Raw genomic sequence first — 14,654 nt, 5'->3', positions numbered from 1 at the left:
TTATTTTTTCTCAGTTTTGTTCATTTTATATTAATTAAAATATAAAAAATATTTTTACTAAACAAAATGGTAAACAATACTCAGTTTTTTCAGAAATTAATTAAAGTTAAATTAATTAAAATTTCATTTGTTTGTATAAAACATATTTGCATATTTGTATAGCTACAGAAACCTAACATCAAAAATTGATTTATGTAAAATATTACTAGCTAAAATAGATTCATTTTTACAATATTTTTTTTGACTTGCAATGTTTGTATGTATGTATATATGTACAAAAATGGCACATTTTAAAATATATGTATACTCGAAAATTCGTTCCTTTTTGAATCAAAGTGAGTCATTATTTGAAATTATTTGTTCGAGATTTAATTTATAAAAATATATGCGTTCATTCAATATTTGCTATTCACAACATGTTAATATTCCACTAATAACAAATCAAAAATTCCGAATAACCTTAATTTATTTTAAAATTCAATTTATAATTCACTTGAAAATACAATTTATTTTATTTTCTGAATAAGTTTTTTATGTTTTTTAAGATGTTTTTTAAAAGACTAACCTCTTTGGAGAAAAGTGCGCAGAAAGTTTGGCTATCAGGCTAAATCTGGTCTAACTCTGAACTGAGACGCATTATGGCTATACGAGAATCTTACGAAGGTACTCACTTCCGATCAAGATCGGTGGACTACGTTCTACCCTCTCCTAACACCCTCTGCCTCCAGGCAGAATTGGAATGAAATGATTGGTTCAAACCAAATAGCGTGGTATTTTATACCGACGGATCGAAGTTAGAAGGGAGGGTAAGCTACGGGATATTCTCTGAAAATCTAGATTTACGGCTCTCATTCCGGCTGACGGATCATTGAAGCGTGTATCAAGCCGAAGTGATAGAGCTATTCACGAGGTATGTGAATGTATAACACTATCATGTGCAGCGATTTGATTATCTTCACCGACAGCCAAGCAGCGGACAGGGACATAGGGATATTGAGGGAAATTGTGAAGCCAACGAAGCAATTTCTTGCTAGAAATGGCAAAATGCTGTCGGACACAAGCATCAATAGACCTTTAGGAGTTCCATTTTCGAACTTCAAACTGCTCCTTAAAGAGGATGTCTTAAAAAAGGCCAATCTTAGATGGAGGGAGGAACGTACCTGTGATACTACAAGACAGATATAGTCTGAGTACAATCCAAGGCACTCCGAAGATCTTATATCACTTCCAAGTATCTCTATTAGCAAAGTTTTTACGAATATTACAGGACAATGATTGGGTGGCAGGCACGGTGAACGCCTGGATATGACAATGTATCACAAATATTGCAGGAGCTTTCACAGCGGGTAGGAGGAAGAAACTATGTCTCATCTTCTGTGCCACTGCCCATCTCTTGCCATGAGGAGATGGACCTATTTGAGCCAGCTTTTTTTTGACGATCTCTCTGATCTAAAGTCCGTTGACGTCAAAGCACGTTCTTCAACAGCTCCAAATGGTTCATGGAGTAGTTTATCAACTCTTTTTTCGGTATCACAACAGATCCTATGGTCTAAGTGTATCCCACTCCAGCACAACCACTCTAACCTAACCCAACCTAGGATGGTAAACAATTAATTTGGAAAAAATATTGATATTTGATTTAGGTACAGTGTTTTTTAAAAAGTAAATTACATACATCCGCACTCTGTAAATTAAAAATACTATAATATAAACATAGTAAATGTGTTTATAAACATATCACTCTAAATTGTAGGTACATACAAGTTCACCTTAGCTACCACATGGAAGGAATGGGTACATTAAGCTACATGAATCAAAGTGAGATAGTCATATATTATTTGAAATTAATTGTTTTAGTTTTAAGCATTAATTAAATTTCATCTATTTTAATTTAAAGTTTAGTGGTAGACTACAAAACATTATTTAAATGTACGTGCGCGCTCTTAGATACTACCTACAATATATTTTAATTATAATGCTTTAAAGCTTTGGAAAATTATATTAATGCTTTTTAGAGTATATAGATATATTCATTCACTGTTGTGAAAATTTCACTTTAAAATAATAATATAGAAAATTATTTAAAATTTTCATTTTAAAACACTATTCGAACATCTATCATTCATGATGCATCCCATTTGTCATGTTTTTATGTAGATATTTAAGTACACGTAAGTTTAAAAGGCTTTGTTTGTATAAGGAGTTGGTAATGTATTGACGATTCAATAAATGGTCTGTAAATCGTTTTGTAATAAAATTTTTAATGTGATGTTAATTCTAATGATATTTAACAAATTCTTTTGTTGGAAAAACCAGGAGGAAAAACCTCACACTTCGGTCTCATCTGAATAGCTACAGAGATATAAAGTAGAAGAAGTTTGCAGTACTTAATTTGAATTTGTTTGTGGTTTCTAGAAGCCTACCAGACATGCATAAGATCAATGTATGTTTTTATCCTGCAGCCTTTATAAAAAAAAAACTTAGCTTTTTTATAATTAACTTTGTTATTATCGTTTTGTCAATATTTTCGATATTAACTAACTCCATGTATATTTTTTGCTTCTTTGTATATTTTTTTTAAAAATCATTATTTATAACAATACACAACATTTGTCTGCCTGAACTCTAACTAATCAGTCTATTCGTCTGTCTGTCTATGAGTCCGTCTATATTCATCAAGTAAATGTTCTATAAAAAGCATGCATCATATACATATAGGTTATTTAAAAAACAAATACTCATTCAAATACATTCTATATTAGTCAGCTATCTATATACACTATACAGTCAATACTTAACTAGTCAATAGTTAACTATTTATTGAATGGTGACTGGTTTGAGGGTAGTTTTAATATTATGTATTGATTATTTGAGAAAAAAACAATACTGTTTTGTGAAAAGTTCAATACGATTGACTTTATAAATATATGACACATATGAGAATGATGGAAAAATCAACAATGGTTTCAATGACTTTCAAATACAAATGCAAAACAAAGCAAAGTGGTTGAAATTATTTGTACCTTATTTTCAGATTTGATGATGAATTTTGTTGTAACTTCATGAAAAAAAACGAAAAATAACAATCAAATTTTTCGATATCTGCTTTGGTTTTCGAAAAATCGAAAGCTAAATAATTAAACAAAATTTTCAATTTTCGATATTTTGAAAATTACTCTATATATCGAAAAATTTTATTATTACCTTTCGGCTTATATTGTCGGCTGTTATTTTCGGCCACAAAAAGTTAGAACATAGTTAACCATCAAAATTGAAAATATTTTTTTTTAAATTTGTGTCCCCACAATACCGTATTTATACATCCTTTATAGCCATTAATCCAAAATTGCAATTTTTTTATTTTTTGGTTTAAAATTACCATATATAACGATTTTTATAAAGGTAAGGTTACTTTAGAGTGGCTGTCCTGGGGTGAGACACACTTAGACCATAGGGTCCGTTGTGATACCGAAAAAGGGTTGGCCCATCCCCGGCCACTACTCCATGAACCATTTGGAGCTGTTTAAGCAAAACAAGAGAGCTTTGACGTCGACGGACTTTAGGTCGGAGAGGTTGACAAAGAGAGGCTGGCTCAAGGAAGTCTCCTCATGACAAGAGCTGTGCAGTGACAGAGAAGATGAAACATTGTCTCCTCATCCTCACCACTGTGACAGCTCAAACAGTAGTAGTCGTTTTTTATAAAACTCCGGACCAAAAAATTTCTTGCAATTGTTTCGATTTTTTCAAATCGTTTTCAACCTTATAAGAAAATTTGCCCCCATTGAAAAAAAAAATTTTGGTATCTACTATCGATAAAACTCAGTTTATAAAGTAATATTGACTCACAAAATCCACGGTTAAATGAATAGTTTCTGAGACATGACCAAAAACTTCGTGAAGAGCAATTTCTTTGGTCAATTTCTGGCATAAGACACATCTATACCAAATTTCAAGTGGATGCGTTCAGTAGTTTTTTGTTAATCTCCAAAGAAGACTATTCGGGGAAGAAAAAGTAGTATGTGTTAATTCAGGTTAACTATCTGTGTGATAATTTTTAAGAATAATATTTAAATAAAATATTTTTTTGTAAAATTACCCTTAATTACTTTCATAACTATTATTAAGTTCAACAGAACTTACCATATCATAGACACCCCAAAGTAATACATTTTATAAAATTATTATTTCCTGCATGGTAACTTGAAATTTAGAACTGTATGGTATGATATATAATAACTATACATATAGTTCATATAATTGAAATCGCAAATGATGGGTGTGATTATCAAATTAGAAACGTCACACCTATTAGAAAATAGTTGGTTGTTTGCATGTTACTATCTAATTTTATTATTTGATCATTGTAATAGTAAGCCCATTGGGAATCCTTATAATTAATTAAACTTTTTTTATTGCCATAACTTATATATTTATTCAATTCATTAAGCTTCTTTACTTTTTGAAACTTTTTAACAATTCAAATAAATAATTAATTCTTTTATTAAGGATGTACGAGCGCCAGGGCAATCTGTGATAAAAAGTTGTTTGAGGGGGGTTGCCCGATTATTTAAATAAATAAATGACTTCAAAAGTAGTCATATTTAGCATTGGTCCTATGGGAAAACGATAGATGAACGTATGTTTTCATAGATTTCTCCAAAACTAGTCAAGGGAAATTAAAATAACTACTTAAATTAAAGTTAAAATTTTAATAAATTATTGAAAATTAAAAAAACCCATTGTGCCCGGTATTAAGAATGTTTGAGCACGGTAGTGAGGACACAAATTAAGAAAAATATATATTTTTAGTTTTGATGGTGAATTATAAACTTGACAATATAAGACGAAATGTAAGAATACAATTTTTCGATATCTGGAGTAATTTTCAAAATATTGAAGATGGAATATTTAGTTTAATTATTTAACTTTCGATATTTCGAAAATCAAGGTAGATATCGAAAAAATGTATGCTTATTTTTCGTCTACATTTATGAAGTTATAACAACATTCATCATCAAAGTTGAAAATGAGGTAGAAATAATTTCTACCACAAGTCTAAACTTGCCTTGGCGCTCGTACTACCTTAATAAACTAAAATAAAAAAAATAAAAAATTGGAGTTATTAACATGTGTATAAAAAACTATTATAAAAATACCAACAAACTATAAAATTAATAATGTTTTTCTAATTTAATATAAAACGCCATCTAAGAACAGTAATCGGAAGTTACATAAGGTCAGAATTTACTTAGTCAATCGCTAATTGTGCAGCTTCAATTATTATTACTTAGGTGTCGTTTTTTCGAATGACTAAAGTTTTAGTTTCTTAGGTTACGATGTTATATCTGTTGTTTTATCATCGTCAGCAAGTTTCTGACGATAATGATGACGAAGTTGCATTGCTGACGCGAATTCATATTAAGATGCTACCCTACCAAAAATCTAAGGGGCTTATAGAATTTTCTACTTCAATAATCGAAATCAAGACTAAACAAGATTCTATTCCTGAGAATCTTGGCTGGTGCTTCGAATAATGTGTAACCATCGAAAAAAATCAAACTTCGCTTAATTCAAAAAAATATTGTAATTTGTGACGAATAAACTGTGTTAAGCCTCAGATAATTTACTTTGACGATTTCAAACACGCGATTTCAATTACAAAATCTAAATTACCAAAGAATTTTCAATTCATGCAATTATATAATTTTTTTCTTTCTATTAAATTGACTTTACAATAGGTACGTTATTTTTGCTAATTACTTATACGGAAATAATTCAAGAACAATAATAATGCATTTAAAATGTTCGTTCCATTTGTCTCGTTGCAGTTGTCACTTAGGTAGCTTACAAATGCATTTCTATGCAACTGTATAATTTTGCTTGCAAAGGTACTCAACTCAACACAACCGTTAGTACTGTTGTTTTAAATGATTGTCGTGTTTTGTTTATGCACATAGTTTAAATAATTTGAAATTATATTGCCATTTATTCCACTAGGAGACGATGACATTTCAAATTGTATTTTGTATATATCTAGTTTAAATTCATAAATAATATAGATAATATTCCATTATTTTACGCTTTATTTCATATAAATTGAACTATTTCACCACAATCCAGGCCCTTAGCCACGGCATATACGGGTGGCGTCCATACTAACGACTTATTTGACTTAACGACTTATACCAAAGCTTCTTTATCCTTCTCATTCATACTTTCCACAAAGAGGGTGTCGGTTAAAAGCCTTTTTATGTCGGGGCCAGTGAAAACTCCCTCTTTCAACTTTGCTTCTGACAGCTTTGGGAATTGTGTACATTGATATTTAAACCAGTCTCCATCCTTTTGCAATAATTTTACAAATTGTTTCATCAACCCCAATTTGATATGAAGAGGTGGCAACAAAACTTTTTCTGGTGGCACCAAAGTAGTATTGAAAACATTTTTCTCTCCAAGTTTCTTCTCTGGCTCTGCTATCCCATAAGCATAAGAAGTAAGGGTATTTAGTATAGCCTACCTGCTGACCCAAAAGCATCGTAAGTATTTTGAAGTACCCACAATTATAATTCAACTATTTTCAACGATTCCCAGAACACCGTAATTGTATGCAAAATTATTTATAATGTCACACCTAATAGAAATCTATTATATCTGGATTTAGATCTATTTTAACTATCTCCCGTAACCAATGTAACCAATATAATAATATACATGTACAGATGCAGCAGGGAAGTGTGTGATTTTGGAAACGCTATAAAAAGAAACTCCATCAACTTTACTAATTATCTTTTTCCTACCATAAACTGTATAAAAAAGCATTAAAAAAATTAAACCAACAAATATTGTTTTAGTACTGAATAAGTCCTAAATATTGTAAAACTAAAATGAAATGGTATTCCGTAGGTCATGTTTTTTCCATTGAGCCTAGACCCAATCGACTTATCTTGTCCAATAATGAACTCATCCTTACTTTTTACATCCTGAGCACGCTATAAATTCAGCTTGATATCTTTTCGTTTTTTAGTTATCGCGTCCATTGACAGACAGACAGACTGACAAGCATTCAGTCGAACAACCGGAAATGGATTATATGAACACATAGACCAAACTTTTATTCGTAGCATCAATACTTCCTAGCGTTAAAAACTTGGGATTAAGCTGAGTATACCTTGATATCTATATATTATATCGATATATTATAAATGTGAAAGTAAGGCTGTTTGTTTGTTGAAACTTGGCAATAATATAGCTCATACCCAGAAATAACACATGAGCTATAATTTATAAAGATATATTTAAAAAAAATTAAAAAATTATATTTATTGCTTTGACATTTCATAAAAATAATTTGTTTAGCGGTTGATTTTAATGGTATTTCCTTTTTATTTATTTCTATTGTTTTAAGCAATAATTAATATTTTTCTAAACAAATAATGTTTTTGTAAGAAGTATTTCTGATAAGCTTGATTGAACAGAGGTCCATGAATCTCCTTCACCCTGTTTGTTTCATATTATTTTATTTACTATTGAATGATCTTTACCAGTCATGTAAGGACAAAAACGCGAAATGGTATTTCTTTTTTCACCGTTTTTATAATCACACACTTCTCTGTCTCACTCTGTACATTACCTACAACATATAACTTCTTTCTACAACAATACGTGTTTCTATCTCGCTCATGATGCATACTGCACACAATGCAACATTAAAATTTGCATGTAAATTACTAATGGGTAAAACTAACTATCTACGTAACTCCACTGACGTAATTTGCAAATGCATTACTATACCTTCTCTTAAATTAGCTATTGCACATCTATCTCATACCTTGTGTGGAAAGGGGAAACATCTTTTATTATTTATCATCTGAATATATCTACTATTTATGTATTCAACTTCATACCTAACAATCTATAGGGCGGCCGATGTAATTAAGACTTTGTTATTTACAAATCGATTTAGAAAATGCTCAAGGTTGGTAAATGGATGACAGATTAGTCAGATTAAAAATTTAAATCAGTCAGTTGGATGACCAAGATTAAATGAGTCAGTTTTCAAATAGTATATTACACAACTAGGGAGTAAAAGTAAAGATTATCTCAGATCTCATATTCATTATCAAACATGAGATCTGAGACATACTTTACTTGCTCCCGTTGTGTGTATACTATTTTTCTCCTCGACAGAGGCGGAAATCGGCAACTTCGTTTTGCACAGTAGGTAGAAAGAAAGTTGACACTTTCTGTCCGAAGGGGAGAAAAAATTATTTTACACTACTGGAGACGGTATAAGATACAACTTCACCCTACTGATAACCTAATGAGACATAACTTTTATGAAATTTTATCCATTAATTTCTTTTTTGCAGGCTAACCTATACCATTATTTCTGTAATTAAATTACCTTTCTTCTGGTATCAATTTCGATTTGTTAACAAATCGGTGTAGATCTGTTCATACCATATGAACAGGTAAGCCAATTAAGGTAACTACACCGGTCTCTAAACCAATCGAAATTGGTATCAAAAGAAAGATAATTTAATTACAAAAAAAACGATAAAGACTTGCCTGCAAAAAACCGTTCAAAAATAGTCATGAACACTTCTCGATTGAAAATTTATGATAGGCGTGTTTAAAAATCATTAAAATTTCATCAAAAATATGTCTCATTTGCTTATCAGACGGATGAAGATCGACAAAAGATAAAGACAGGAAGGAAGAGTTGGCATGGCGTATAGCTCCATATATCTCTATTGCATATTAATACATGAAATTTAAAGGCGAGCTCTTTTAGCGAAAAAAGTTCGATGAAAAACTGTACGATGAAAAAAAATAGTTTTCTGATGTGCGTTCGAAAATTTCACAAAACCATCTTCAATTTGAGTAAAATGTATATTTTTTTAACCTGTACTAATTTGAATTTGATGTTTTATAGGTCAAAACTGCATTTTGTAATAATTATGTTTCAATGGTAAAAAATTAAGTATAAAAATATTAAACTATTATATTATTTTACGAATCTATAGAAACTAGTTAAATATTGCAAGCGTCTAACCATTCATGCCTACATAAATGATCTACCGGCGCAAATGTGAGTCATAATAAATATTCTTAAGAATTGAAATCATTTCGTAGAACAAGATCTCCTTTTCCAAAGATACGTTAAAGTAATTTTCTTAAAAAATTTAAACAATCATTTCTGAAATTTTAAGCAATGGCAATTAGGTCCTTTCGTAAATATAATTTACCTATGCCTACTACATCTAAAGAATTTATCGATATGTTATAAATATTTATCACATATCGATATTATTTTCGTCATGCAGAATGAGATACCGTTTTGCGTGAAACAAATATCTAATTGCCACTCTTGTGCTCCAAATTGGCTTATCGCACTGAGATGGTAATTATCTATATTTGATTGTACTGGAAATATTGCAGAAAAATTGAATTATTCCTGTATTTCTAAAGTACAGTAGGTTATAGAACTTGTGCAGGTTGACTATTACAATCTCGAGTGATATTAAAGTAGTCCAATTGTTCGTAATAACTAAAATTTTGTTTGCAATTGACAATTTATTGCACTAATTGTATAATATACTATTTATAAACAAGGATTCTTCAGTCAAAACATTAAATTTTCAATATTTTAAGTAAATTTTAATCATACCTCAGTAAAAATACCGGTACCCAAAAATTTATTCGAAAACTTTGACACAAATTAATGTAGTTACACTCTGTATATATGCAGTTTTATATGCAAATAAAATGATTTCATATAGTTACCTAGAATATTAATAACACTTCAAAATGATAATATTCCTATCAACATATTTAAATTCTGTAAAGCTATATAGCTCGTTGTTGAAAGCCTGCAGAGCTTTTTAAATCCTTTCCAAGCTCCACAGAATCTCGCTCAGCTAACTGCAACAACATTCATTATTATTTTATTACATAAATAAATTTATTCAAATTCATTTTACGTTGTTATTAAATTTATTAAATTTATAACGTATTTTTGTTTATTTTGTACGGTAATTATTAATTATCAATTAAAATTCAATTAATTCAAAACAATTATTAAATTTTATGTATTCTAAAAGTGTTTTATGCAAAAATATCGATGACTAATTTTGAATAAATTATTTTAAACTAGATTTAATTAATTGATCCTGTTATTTATATTAGATAGTTCGAAGGCATTTTGTACTACAGCAAATTCAGGAAGAAATACTTTATTTAAAATTAGTTAAAAAATAATATCCGCGTAGTCAGAGACGAGACCTTTCAAAAGAGATAAAATTCTGTCGATAGTGCACATACTACCTGATCTAAATAGAATAGGGGATCGGACTAAATTTTTTTATCACTTCAGGTAAAGAATTCTCACTTACGGATAAAAAAGTTAAGTTGGTTTTTTAAAATCTTTACTAGTATGAAAGATATGAACGTTTAAAATTCCTAATTAAACCAAAAGGAAGATACCCTCTAGTGATGTCATACGTGGGTATCGCCAAAGAAATTACATATAAAATTTTGTTTTGCTAAAAGAAGATGGGCAACCTTTGAATGCAATCTTTGAATGTTTATAACTTCTTCGTTTTTTAATCAATTTTAATTTCACTTTCAAATTTTGTCATGGTATCAAGTATAGTTTTACGTTTTTATGGGTAATATGACCAATTCAACATCAGGATTATCCCCTATTTCTCTGAATGTTTTTAAACTTTTAATATAAAATTTAAATTTTCAATTTTGTAGAAAACTAAAATTTGTTTACTTAAATGTTGTTTTTTTGTTTGTTACAGTGTTAGGAAACAACACGACGGCGTTTATAAAACATGGGCTGTTTTGGGAGCAAGGACAAATTGTCCAAGGAGGATATGGACTTTCTTAAAAGTCATACGAGATATGATGAAACCACCATAAAAGAATGGTATAAGGGCTTTAAGGTTAGTATTGATAAATTGATTCATTTGATAACCTTTAGTATTGATACATTTTTGAAACTCGGAATTTCGCGTTAAACATTTTCTAAGATGATTATTGTGGTTAAGATACAAACGAACTAGGTTCAATTTATACTTGTTATAACTAAGGATGTACGACCGCCAGGGCAATTTTCGATAAAAGCCTTAATTTTTTTAAATATGAAGTTGGACTAAGTCTAAATCAATTCTGAAAATTTTAGGGGGGGGGGTAATTTTAGGGGGGTTTGATTTTCGGCCCAATTTCCTAGATCTATATTTTATATTATATAAATACGTATTTCGACTATTAAGTAGTCATCACCAGTATGAATTAGCTAATCGTAATTACTCTTATTGTGTATGTTACTCGTTGCTAATTTGGTAGCGGACTGCGTCTGTCAAATAAGCAACCGCGAGTAACATATACAATGAAAGTAATTATGATTAGCTAATTCATACTAATGATGACTACTTGGTAGTCGAAATACGTATTTATAGAATACAAAAAATTCATTTCTGTTTTTTATAATTTTTGAGAAAATGAAAATTTAAAAAGTTTTTTTGTATAGAGAACTTTTTTTGTATTTATATTTTTTTTCTATTTCTTTCGGCTTAAAAGATTAATTGTATGACCCAATTGACTAATATTGCTCGTTTACAAGCTCAAAGTCAAAGTCACAAACTGAGGGACGGGTTAACACATCAAAATTTTGTTTGCATCAACATTTCCAAGCGTCAAAAATTTGAAACTAAACTTAAACTAACTAACTCTAAAAGTTATAACAGTTTCGGATATATAGTTTTGTTATCGTTAAATGACTCGAAAAATAATAAAGTTGCAAAAAAGGACACTCTGGAACTATTGATAACACTCCCTGGACAAAAACACCACCATATAATTTTTGATCAAGAGGGTGAACAAAGCTTAATCCCAAATTTTCTTCGAAAAAGGTGCTATAGGTCAAAATTTAGAGTTTTCGTCTTTTTTATTGGAGTAATAGGGTATACAAAGATTGAGAAAAATGTTACGTGTGAAATGGAAAATAATTTTCATTAATATTCATTACAACGTCAAAATGAACAGAAGACGTGTTTTCGTAAATATGCAAGTAACGACCTACAAACTACAAGCTAAAAGCAACGAGCTAACCATGTAAGAATGCACAATATATTGACTTGTAAGCTATGAGCTACGTATGACTGACTATAAATATTTGATATTTGTGAACGTAGAACGTTTTATAAGTACATACATATATCGTCTATCTTCTACAATGTCTACATTCTAGTGTATCGTATGAGGATAAAACATTCATAGTTCAATATTTTATTATTTTTATTATTTGAGAGTAATAATAATATATTGAATATCGAACGTTCAAGCATGAACTTAGTCACTATAAATGCACATTTATTATTATCATTATTATCATTTCTCATGCATTTATTTGTGAGTTTTGTAGGAAAAACATTGTAGCCTAGGTCAGGCTAGGTTATATTGGCTGTCCACGATGGACCGACTTAGGGCTATTGTGATATCACCGTTCCGCAGAATTATCGTTATCTCAGTTACTTAGAGAGGCTGAATTAACCTCGTCAGCTTTTCAAGTTCTTCATACTTTTTTAAGTCCTTCAGAAATTGTGAGAATTTCTCTCATCACAATAGAACAAACAAAAGTAGAAGAAAGTAAAAAATTAAGAAATTTTCGTATCTGTTCGTGTACTTTCGTTAGTTTAAAATAAAGTCGTACTGTAAATTAAAAATCTCTGTTAAAAATATAGAGAAATTAGTTAAAATAAATTTATTTATTTTAATTATTTCTCACTCCCAAACATCATTCAATAATCACATAATTAAGCTATTGGGCGAAAGTGTTCCGATTACTGGACGTTTCCGACTATCAGTGTTTTGATTACCGATACTCTACTGTAATAACTGGTTTATTCGGCATTTTACGACCTTTTGTTTTAGCTTAAAGGCTGAAAGCAAAAACCACAAACCTTACTCGTATAAATGTACGTTTATCTGTCCACAATATTCTGTAAAGAAAAGCTAGAATTGCCCATTTTGCGACGTATATTTTACAAGTTATAAAATCTGCTTTTGTATTGAAAACAGCAAATTATGCTAGTACTAAACTATTTTTCCTTGATTATGATTGAAATCTGCCATAATTCATTCATTTAGCAAAGTTATAGACACAGAACACTGTAAATGCAGCCTAAACTAAATTGTACCCAATTGTCAAATAAACTTCAATTGTCAAATAAACATCAAGTCCTAATTACAATTGAGTATTATTTTCATTTGTTTAGCTTTTTTACTACATACAAATATAATACCATTCACAACACTTTTATTTTGATGTTATTATGATAGATGAGCTCTTCACTTTACTCGTTTCGTATTGTAATCTCACTTATTGTAATCTGATTGTATCGCCTACTATGCTCCGTTTATATAGTTATTCACAATCAATTATTATCGTCTAGCAAGTTCTAGAACTGCCACGTATGTTCTATTGCATACATTTAACTATAAACCGTTATTGTTTGTTTCTTCTTAGAATTGTCTAGAGGTTACATTTGTTTTTAATATAGTTATGTATGTGTGTATTAATTGTTAAGACAACACATTTAAGAAGAGAAAAAATGTATAAGATCTCGCTAAGAGCTTACGCTGTCATTGGCCTTTTCATTTTATATACACTACAAATTGTGTACCTTTAAATCCTATACAGTATAGTTTATGTTCATGGTTAATAGTTTTTTTATCATATTTTTGTGTTCATTTTCATACAATTGTTTGTTGAGTATATTTTGATGATGGAAACATTATTATCGGAAGTACTCAGACACTCTACAGAGTTTTGAGATGAGTAAAATAATAATAATAATAATCATAATAATCATAAATAATAAATTTTCTCATATTGACATAAATCAGTTTCAATCAAGATCAGAACTTGTCTACAAATATTATGATAATATTTCAATAATATCGATATTTGAATTGATAAAATGCTATTATATTTTGTCTTTAGAATTTAATATTGAGATAGAATTTAATTTCAGTATATTTATATACATTATTTTAATTAATAACAAGAAGTATAATTTTTAGTCAAAAAGATAAATATTCATTTTCTTTTATATAAAATTTGTTTTCAAGAGATTTTTAATTTTCATTAAATAATAATATGAGCTGATGTATCGATGTAATTTTAACATATACGGTGGTCTTAACTTTGTTAATATCATAATACCATTTCGATTATTGGAAAAGTCAATTTCCTTTAAACAGAACTATGATGACTATGAACAAGCTTTAGTCAGCGCAAGTTTGAATTAATAGATGGATATTAAGAAACCATAGTAATTTACAACAAAATTGTTAAAATGTTTGAATAAACTAATATAAACAAGTGAAAACAAACAATTGACTAAGTTAATTGTTGAAATACCATGTATAAACAGTGTTGATTAGAATATTCTCATATAATACATACTAATTACAACTTGCCCCTAATTTGCGCCCTCACGGGTAAACAGTGATGTTTACAAAAAAATGTTTCAATCAAAAGTTGTTTATTTTTTTATAAGGAACACTAAAAATTTTGGTTTATCTCTAACTGTTTATTAGATGGGTCCTACGGACCCAAGACCTTCGTATATTTATTATAATTA

The 14,654-nt window shown here is 29.4% G+C and overlaps 2 protein-coding genes across 2 annotated transcripts in view; both read left to right on the top strand.

The window, feature by feature from the left end:
* LOC123294475 (neurocalcin homolog) overlaps positions 1-14,654 on the top strand; it is a 356,610-nt gene that overhangs the window by 274,649 nt on the left and 67,307 nt on the right. The gene's annotated exons all lie outside the window — the stretch shown is intronic.
* The window catches only part of LOC123294476 (neuronal calcium sensor 2), a 331,531-nt gene that overhangs the window by 257,471 nt on the left and 59,406 nt on the right, over positions 1-14,654 (top strand). Inside the window, exon 5 of the mRNA XM_044875521.1 lies at positions 10,806-10,949. Coding sequence (XP_044731456.1) covers positions 10,839-10,949 — 111 coding nt within the window. The 5' untranslated portion in view covers positions 10,806-10,838. The remainder of the gene's footprint in view (positions 1-10,805; positions 10,950-14,654) is intronic.

This window comes from Chrysoperla carnea, chromosome 3 (genome assembly GCF_905475395.1).
Source record: "Chrysoperla carnea chromosome 3, inChrCarn1.1, whole genome shotgun sequence".
In the NCBI taxonomy this organism is placed as follows: domain Eukaryota; kingdom Metazoa; phylum Arthropoda; class Insecta; order Neuroptera; family Chrysopidae; genus Chrysoperla; species Chrysoperla carnea.
Note: the sequence above shows the minus strand (reverse complement) of the source record. Positions and strands in the feature narration are given on the sequence as shown.